Source organism: Dunckerocampus dactyliophorus, chromosome 8, assembly GCF_027744805.1.
Source record: "Dunckerocampus dactyliophorus isolate RoL2022-P2 chromosome 8, RoL_Ddac_1.1, whole genome shotgun sequence".
NCBI lineage: Eukaryota > Metazoa > Chordata > Actinopteri > Syngnathiformes > Syngnathidae > Dunckerocampus > Dunckerocampus dactyliophorus.
This window is the reverse complement of record NC_072826.1, coordinates 23,251,659-23,261,938: the sequence shown is the minus strand read 5'-3', so window position 1 is coordinate 23,261,938 and position 10,280 is coordinate 23,251,659. Positions and strand designations below refer to the sequence as shown.

Sequence of the window (10,280 nt, the reverse complement as noted above, 5' to 3'; positions counted from 1 at the left end):
CACACACGGAGACACATTCAAGCTACAGAAGCTGAAAGAAGTCAATATTTTCAAGTGTATGGATGGAAATAAAAAGCTAACAGTAAGCCATGGAGACAGCTATGTTATCCATTTGACCAGCCAGCTAATAAAAGTGTATCACACGTTGACCAAAACAATAATAAAAGGCACCATTATTGGTAGTTTTTGGGCGTTAATAAAAATAAATGATATTTTTAAAAAGGGTCTCTACCAATAATGTCCTAACTTTTTCCACCGAGGGACGCATACTACAAACTCAAAGGATCTGGGAGTCCTTTTGATGTTTTTCATTTTTGTAATCAGGTTAAAAACAACCCATGTAGATATGCAGACAAGTTCTATTTATTTCCAAAAAAAACAAAATTTGTCATTATGAAACACAAGCTGCAGGCTGCACTTTGAACCCCCTACATTATCCCTGTTTCTGTTTCTTTCAACTTTTGCTGTTTGTTTGTTTTTTGTTTTGTTTTTTGTTTAATTACATTTTTACAACAAAAACAGGCTGGCGGCCAAAAATGTCCCTCGGGCCACACTTTGGACACCCCTGCCTTTCACAGAGGTGACCCTGCCCCTATAAGAGTCCTTCCTGCCTTCATGTCTGAGTATTGTCCCTGGTTGGACTGGAAAGGAAGAGACTGGTCTAATCTTGCATGTCAATGTAATCATTTATAATAACTGACAATCGATACTGGTTTCCAAAGCATGGCTTTCACGATGTTGAGGCCGATGTCCGCCCATCCCTTCTCGTTGACGGTGGACCTGACCGTGACGTCGGACGAGGAGGACGACAACAGCAGTGAGCGAGGCGAGCAGGTTTACGGCTGCTGCGGAGCATCGGGGTCCGGCCATGCGGTGGTCCCGCAGCGGAACGCCGCCAACGCGAGGGAGCGGCACCGGACCCAGAACGTCAACACGGCTTTCAGCGCACTGCGGACGCTCATTCCTACAGAACCGGTGGACAGAAAACTGTCCAAGATTGAAACGCTGCGCCTCGCAAGCAGTTACATTTCACACTTGGCCAACGTGCTGGTGCTAGGCGACGGCACCGACGACTCCTCGCCGTGCCTGGGAGCGGTTTACCGGGACGTGAGGGGACAGCCTCGGAGTATCTGCACATTCTGTCTCAGCCAGCAGCGAAAAGGGGTACATTTTCGCATCTTTTTCTCAATGTCACCATCATGTTTGTGGACAAAACCACGTGGATCTTGAAACATTCATAATGACGAAATAATATCAAGATTAGGCAACTGAGGATGACATCTTTGCATTCATGTGCATCGTACATTGGACAGGGTGTCCCTAAGGTACAATTTTACATACTGTGCTCATATATACGTATATAGGATGATTTTATATGATAGAAATAAATAAGCTCATATGCAGTGAAATGAAAAAACAATGATATGTATTAATTATGTTATTTATATTATTATGTATTGTACATTTTGGTTATTTGTTCATTGTTAAAGTCATTCCATTTTATTTATTTTGTAAAATGTATTATTTTATTTGATTTAAAATTCATTAATTAAAATTTATTTCTAAAAATACAGTAAATGTAAATAGAATAATCATAATAATAAAATATTAATAATAACATTATACAGTATGTCCAGACTGGACATCCTGTATTTTATTGTTTTTATGTTGATAAAGAACATTATTATTATTATTAGTAGTAGTAGTAGTAGTAGAAGTAGCAGTAGGAGTAGTACTAGTATAGTAAGTTTTCTTATTTAATTGTATTTTTAAAATGCCCCCTATAAGAGCATGCATTACATTTTTAATTTAAATAACTTCTTTGCTTCTTTTTCAATTAATTTATTAATTATTATTTATATTATTATTAATATTGTAATAGATTTTGCATTTATTTAAGTGCTTGTTTTTTGATTATAAATTTATTTTAAAATTGTTTTGATTATTGAATGTATTTTTTATTTTTTTAATTATAATTATTAATTACATTAAACTTACAATATCTGTATATTATATGTCCAGACTTTAGGGGCACCCTGGATTTGAGTCTGTATAAGAACATACAGTATATAAACTATATGAACTTTTAACTGACTTGTATATAGTTACATTTTTTATTTAATATATATATAATGTAAATAAATCTTTTTTTTACTTAATTACGGTAAAACCCAAACAAACTTTCTATTTGTATTTATATTATTATTTATATTATATTTCATTATTTAAAAATGTTATGATTATTCATAACAAAAAAATAATTCATTATTTATTTGGTTTTGTATTATAGTAATTATAATAGTATAGTAATATTACTACTACTATACCACTACTATACTACTACTACTATAGTAGTATAGTAATTGTTAGTTACATTAAAATTGTATTATATTATATATTATTATATATAATATATGTTCAGATTTTAGATTTTAAACTTTTAATTGAATTGTATATATTACATTTTTAATTTAAGATATATGTAATATACATAAATTATATAATTTACATTTTTTATTTATTAATTTAATCTCTACACACAGTTGTATTTATATTACTACATGTAATATTATTTTATTATTTAAGTGTCTTATTTACAGTATATTTATAAATTTTCAAAAAATAAGACATTATTCATTAAATTTTTTAAATTAATTATTAATATACTGAACTTGTATTGCATAACGTCTGTACAGTGGTGTGAAAAAGTGTTTGCCCCCTTCCTGATTTCTAATTTTTCTTTGTCACACTTAAATGTTTCAGATCACCAAAGAAATGTAAATATTAGTCAAGGACAACACAACTGAACACAAAATGCAGTTTTCAAACGACACTTTTTATTATTAAGGGAGAAAAAAAAACAAACCTACATGGCCCTGTGTGAAAAAGTGATCGACCCTAAACCTAATAACTGGTTGGGCCACCCTTAGCAGCGACAACTGCGATCAAGCGTTTGCGATAACTAGCATTGAGTCTCTTACAGCTCTTTGGAGGAATTTTGGCCCACTCATCTTTGCAGAATCGTTGGAGGGGTTTTCCAGCATGAAGCACCTTTTTAAGGTCATGCCACAGCATCTCAATAGGATTCAGGTCAGGACTTTGACTAGGCCACTCCAAAGTCTTCATTTTGTTTTTCTTCAGCCATTCAGAGGTGGACTTGCTGGTGTGTTTTGGATCATTGTCCTGCTGCAGAACCCAAGTTGGTTTCAGCTTGAGGTCACCAACAGATGGCCGGACATTCACCTTCAGGATTTTTTGGTAAACAGCAGAATTCATGGTTCCATTTATCACAGCAAGTCTTCCAGATCCTGAAACAACAAAACAGACCCAGACTACCACCACCATATTTTACTGTTGGTATGATGTTCTTTTCCTGAAATGCGGCGTTACTTTTACGCCAGATGTAATGGGACACACATGTTCCAAAAAGTTCAGAGTATTTTCCCAAAGGTCATTGGGATCATCAATATGTTTTCTGGCAAAACTGAGACAAGCCTTAATGTTCTTTTTGTTCAGCAGCGGTTGCGGTCTTGGAACTCTGCCATGCAGGCCATTTTTGCCCAGCGTCTTTCTTATGGTGGAGTCATGAACACTGACCTTAACTGAGGCAAATGATCCCTGCAGTTCTTTGGATGTTGTTGTGGGGCCTTTTGTGACCTCTTGGATGAGTCGTTGCTGTGCTCTTAGGGTAATTTTGGTTGGCTGGCCACTCCTGGGATGGTTCACCACTGTTCTATGTTTTCGCCATTTGTGGATAATGGCTCTCACTGTGGTTTGCTGTAGTCCAAAAGCTTTAGAAATGGCTTTATAACCTCTTCCACTTAAACTCAGGTGTGATAAACCATAGTTGTGTTTTAACAGGCGGGGCAATCACTTTTTCACACAGGGCGATGTAGGTTTGTATTTTTTTTCCCCCTTAATAGTAAAAGTTTTTGCATTTTGTGTTCAGTTGTGTTGTCATTGACTAATATCTAAATTTGTTTGATGATCTGAAACATTTACAGTGATGTGTGACAAACGTGCAAAAAAAAAACCAAATCAGGAAGGGGGCAACACTTTTTCACACCATATTTGTGTATCATATGTCCAGACTTTAGGGACACCCTGTACTTTAGTCATCGTATTAATTTTTTAATTTAATATTTAAAAACAATACAATCAAAGAAATATTTCCTTCCTTTTATTTTAATCACTTTATGCAATATGTTTTTAGTCATAATATTGAATGTAATAGTTTTTTTTATGTATTGTTCTGACTTAATTTATTATGTATTTTCGAATGTATTATTTCATTAATTAAATGAAAAGTTTTTGGTATAACGTCTGCATATTATATGTGACTTGAGGGACATCCTTTTTTGAGTCTTGCTGGGTTGGATTCAAATCTGAATCTACAGATACAGTACATGCAGCATAGTAAAGAGAAAAAAAGTAGACATTTGATTCCCCCCAAAAAGGAACAATGATGGATGAAATGCATGTACAACTCTGGGAATAGAATGAAAAGATCCCACTGAAACAAGCATCCCATCTCTGTGGGGATTGAGTTTATTTATAGGTGCATATAATGCATGACACATGTCCTTTAAAGGAATTGATCTCTGCCTCTTCTGTTGTTGCAACAGCTCACGCCTTTGTTGGATAGTCGACACGGAAGCCGCTATAAAATAATCCTTCCCTTTTTGTCTTCACAGGTGAAAGACAGACGAGGTTGTGTGAAAATGCACGGAGGCTCAGCGAGGAAACTCAGTTCACGATAAATTCCAAGTGAAATTCCAAGACAATTCTGGTCATTTTCTGTCTTTACCCACCAAAACAAGGCAGTGGGCATCCTTATGTTTTAATCAAGTCCAGGGGTGGCCAAACCAAACAGTGCCATCAACCATCATAGTCTTTACTTTCATACCATCATCATCCATGTAGACATGCACACAAACATCTTCATCCACTAAGCAATTACAAATGTCATTTTGTGTGAAAGTTTACAAATTATATAGTTATGTTGGCCAAAATGGACATCACGGCAGCTCAGTAGTGACCCCCAGTGCAGATGTTCATCATGACAGGACGCACAAAAGCCATCAAAGAACCTGCAGCGTGCCGTAAGATGCACAGCTAGTCGACCATTTTGGCTTGGAGGTGCCATTTTTCAGGAACCTTTGCAGTTTTTGCTTTGGTGATGTTTTCTGTGCGGCCCAAATCATCCTTCACAATCTTCTGCTGTTTTGCATTTTATTTGTGGAGTATACAAATAAAGAACAAGCTGCCAGCCACGAACGACCCCAGACCGCATTTATTCTTCCCTGCTATTCTTACTTTGTCACCTGTAATGAGTTGCTGTTGTCTGCTAATGTTTCACACATTTCTGTGTACAAAGTGTATTTTTATAATCTATTCTCTTCACAGTCATGATTATTGTTAAGTACCCAGAAGCCATACTTGAGTTAAAGTACCTTCCACAACAATGACTTTAGTAAAAGCCTTGAAGTAGCTGCTCTTGTACTTAAGCACAGTGGCACCTCGGTTAGCGTACGCCCAGGTTAGCATGTTTTTCAGTGAACACCAAAAATGTACGGCCAAATTTTGCCCCGATTTGCATAGACTTTCTGGTTAGCGTACAATATGGCGCGCATCTTGTCGTGTTATTAATACACGGTGTGAGTCCAACTGTGTTTGAGGCTTTGAGGCTAAATCACTGAACTCTATACATGGAATGGCCCTGATCGCTTGCTGCGCATTGGAGGCTTGAAGCCACCGGAAGTATAGAAGTCGCCATGTTGTTTCACCCAAAACAAGAAAGCCTCAGAACGAAGAAGAGTTTGAGATGCTGTCTTGTGCTGCTATTAATTGCACAAATCGTGATACTCGTGAAAATTGCGAGAAGGGACTTACATTTCACAGGTAGGTAAATGCTTATAAATAATAAAGAGTTAAAAAAATAGATACTTTAAATGTGTAAGTATCTTTTCATCTAAGTAGTTGTAAATGAGCCCTTATTCTCCTTTAGATTTCCACACTGCAATGCTCAACTTCTAAAGCAATGGGGAGTAAATATGCAGAGAGACAGGTGGATTCCTGCAGCCAGATCATAACTCTGTTCAAGTCATTTCACCGAGGAGAACTTCGACAGGACCGGCCAGACTGTTAGATTACGACAAAATGCAGTTCCACAATATTTGACTTTCCTGATCATCTTCTAAAGGTATGCATTGCATTCAACTTTGATACTACGTAGATCCTTTTCATAACAAATACCTTGTGAACACTGAAATTGACTTGTTATGCATTATAATTTCACACAATAGAGGTAGGAATAAACCTTAAACTGGAGGGAAATTTTGAGATTTGGGTCTAGTAAATTTTCTCTGTTTCAATTGAATTTTTGTTCATTCGTGTTCATTTTTATACCGAAACATAATAAATGTAGTGAATGAAGATACACGTATGTGTATGCGTGTGTGCTTTTTTGGGTGAAGCAAGATGGCCGACCAATGGCTTCATGCGGTCAGCAGGGACGTACCTTCCAGTAGTATAGAGTTCAGTGGGCTAAATTTACCAATCTTTCTTTGCACCGTGACCGCTACTTCCTCAAACTACGGCGTCGGCCAAGGGTCAAACAGGACAATATAGTCAAAAAATATAGTGCCATTAAAGCAAACCCGTTAACTTTGACAGCCCTAATTGGAATACATACTGTATGTATTACAGTTCACAATTCCACGTGTCCTATAAGGAGTAGGAAGAAGCAACCTCCTCTCTGTTTCACATCAATTGCTAACACATTTGTTCACTTCCTGTATTCAACATGTACTCTTTACCAAATCTGAAATAACATAAGAAAATGATGAGGCAGAATAACAATGTGTTAGAATAAAGTTACAAATTTTGAATCAATGTAAATAAGTTATTTAACCGTCATAATAAATAAAATAATAAATGTATAATAATAAGCGATGATAAAGTTCATAGTTGACAGAAACACCGTTGGATGACGAGTGAGTACGGACGATGTGATACTTCACATAGTCTGAGGAAATCCTTCGTCCTAATACTTTGTAAACATCAAATGTTTATACTGTGTTGAGAAATCCCTCGTTTTAGTGCATTGTTTGAGTTCTTTACTCAATCCGTTCCATAAATGAATTCCACATACTGATAATAAATTATGGAAAGAATGATAGATTTACATGCAGAAAACAATACTAAATGCATACAACTGATGAATGAAAGGGATAAATTAACATTTAAGGTTACTTCTACCTCTATTGAAGATGTGATTGTTGCCAAAGACACAACGTGGCAGCGAGATCAACCTGGACACCACCTTCCTCTTTTGCCATGAGTTATAAAAAGGTGTTTTGTGTTAACATTTTTGGCTTGCTGGAACTAATTAATTGGATTTACATTATTTCTGATGGGAAGAATTGATTGGGTTAGAGTACGTTTTGGTAACAGCCGGACCCTCTGGAACGGCTTTGTGACATTAACCAAGGTTCCACTGTGTACTCTAAGCAAAAGTGTATCGAAAGTGTTGTTATAGAGCAGTCAAGCTGAACTTTTAATACTGTGTTTTCTAAAAGGTATGTATACTTTTTTGCTATACAGCATGGATGTTGTTTTGAATGTTTTGGTTGCCTACTGTGATGCTTCTCAACTGCTAATGACATCAACTATTTATTTTGTTAGCTCGCCTTTTACAGACACCCCATTTCCTTTTATGTTTTTTACATGTCTACATTAAGATAAAATTTACTTTTACACACATACTGTGCTTTAGTGGATCTTCATATTTACACATATACTAGATGCAATTTCAAATACAATGTAGGTTAGGTCAATTCTTTATTGATCCTGATATAACAAATATCACAGCAAGCAAGTACTGTAAGAAGTATGAGGTCATAACAGAAGCAGAAAAATAATAGCTGACAGTTGCATCATGCAAGAATCCATTGCTGTGGAAAATTAGCTGCAGCAACAGTTTACCTTGTAAATGTGCACAAATAATAAATATTACATGTGCATGACTGTCCAGGATGTCCCTTAAGTCTGGACACACAGTAATCACTCGCCACTTCACGCTTTGAAGTTCACAGCTTCACTCTGTCACGGTTTTAAAAATAGATTCATTAATAAATCATGCTGTTTTGTGGTTGAATACACGCTACCATTAGTTTTTAAAAAAGCATATTTAAGCAAATTTTTGAATTTTTTTGGCTAAATTAAGCATGGCTAAATGAAGTAAAATACAAAAGGCATTCAGAAGACGCATTCAAAGACATTGGGATGATATGCAGTATTCTACACTTGTCACTAAGTGTCAGTAATGTTACTGTAATGTTGGGTGAGACACACAAGCACCAGACTTGATCCTCGGAGCAACAGGCTTTTATTGCAGGTTTGAATGATTTCAGGCACAATAACCTCTAACATGGGCTACTATTGTGGCCGTAACCCACACTAAGCTAAAACTCTGAACTCTGAATGTCACTTCCTGTCCACCCCCCACTCAGCTACCCTCGGGAACGCATTTACACCAACACACACGAACACATATGTCCTATATGTGTTATTTTCTCTTATTATGTCTACTATATTGGGTGTAAAGGTGATTATAGGGGTGTGTTTTCATGTTTGGGGGCTCTAATATTTGTTAAATAAACATCCTTAGAAGGTCATAAACAGGTTTTCTATGCTTCAATTACGAATATATTCGATTTATAAATAAGGAATCCTACATCACGGCAATTCACTTATCATGGTTGCATCCGGAACCAATAAAGAAGGGATTACATGAGCCGAACTGAAACTTTTCTATGTACACAAGAGGTCTAGCGTTCTCAAATAGTGTTAAGAAATCTGTTTAAATCTACATGTTCGTGATCATTCATCATTCATAAATCATCCACCTCACCTCCCCAATACAGTTCAATTAAGCAGCATTTTATTGGGGGCAGCCTAAGGCACACCTGTGCAGTATCTTGATATGCCACACCTGTAGGGTGGATGATTACTGCCACCCCTGTTCTCAATTAATAAACACTTAAATAGGACCTGCCTGACTGCATTATGTCTTTAATCTCATAATATTTTGACTATATTACAACATTTATAATATTATAACTTTTACCCTACCTCATTTTCCTGGAATTTTATTCTTTGTTTTGTTTGTTTCTCATAATATTATGACTTTTAAAAAGGATACACATTTTGGTCTTTAATATTTCAACTTCTCCTAATATTTGGACTTTATTCTCCTAATATTTTGTCTTCATCCTCGTAAAATTTGTGCTCTTTTTTCATTGTTGCTGTTTTTTTGGTTTACTTGTTGAATTGTATTTTTAGAATGTGCCGAGGGCAAACAAAAAAACATCTGCGGCCTGTAAATGATCCTCAGGCCGCATATTGCACACCCTTGATTTAAGGTTACTTTTACCTTCATTTAACACGTGATTCTTAATGTGACTGTCCCCAAACATCACCCACCACCACCTTCCTGTTTTTACATGAGTTGTTTCTTGTAGGGGAGGGCAGGGACTGTACAGTATGTTATTTAAGCAAATTCCCTGAATTTCTTTGCACCCTTGTTTTAAAGCATAAGTGTCAAACTCCAGCCAAATTATCTGGCCCAATAGCTAAGAAACAACCAGCATTGTGGAACTCAGCAAAGTGCTTTCAATGACCTGCACAACCATTGTTACTACAGTAAAGGCGCAACATTCAATAATTTAACTGTACAAGACTAGAAACAACACCACTTTAAAACTAATTATAATTATATAATTAAAGAGGCATTAGACAGTCAGAAGTGATCACTTCAAGGACAAAAGAGCATGCTCAGAACCGTAATCCTCCCATTCCACCGCTGCAAACTCTTGCGGGTTGCACATCTCACAGATCGTGATGGTTTTGTGTTGATATACAGTAAAATACTGTACCTTTTACCCAGACGTTGCGAGGATGATGAGAAGTTATCGATCAACAATCACTTCATTGAAACCAAACAACCATGTCAAAATAATCCACAGCCATCTTCCCTTGCCTTTTCCTGTCTCATTAAATCAGCAGTCAGGATACCTTCAAAGTCTATCAAGCAGGACAGAACAGACACAAACACGGATATTTTCAAAAATGCATATTTCCCCCACACTGATGTAAAAAAACCGTCAAAAATTTAAAAAAAATGTATGTCCGCATAAAAACACATTCACCGGCTGTCATGTGCATTTTGTCCCAGGTTGAAAACGCATCCGCAGCTGTGTGACACATTAGATTGTTAT

The 10,280-nt window shown here is 36.3% G+C and overlaps 1 protein-coding gene across 1 annotated transcript; it reads left to right on the top strand.

The window, feature by feature from the left end:
• The first annotated feature begins 604 nt into the window (after positions 1-604).
• LOC129186558 (transcription factor 15-like) lies at positions 605-5,602 on the top strand. The gene is made up of 2 exons (XM_054784927.1): positions 605-1,164; positions 4,695-5,602. Exons 1-2 carry the CDS (start codon positions 724-726, stop codon positions 4,758-4,760), a joined length of 507 nt encoding a protein of 168 aa, XP_054640902.1. The 5' UTR covers positions 605-723; the 3' UTR covers positions 4,761-5,602.
• Positions 5,603-10,280: the final 4,678 nt, after the last annotated feature.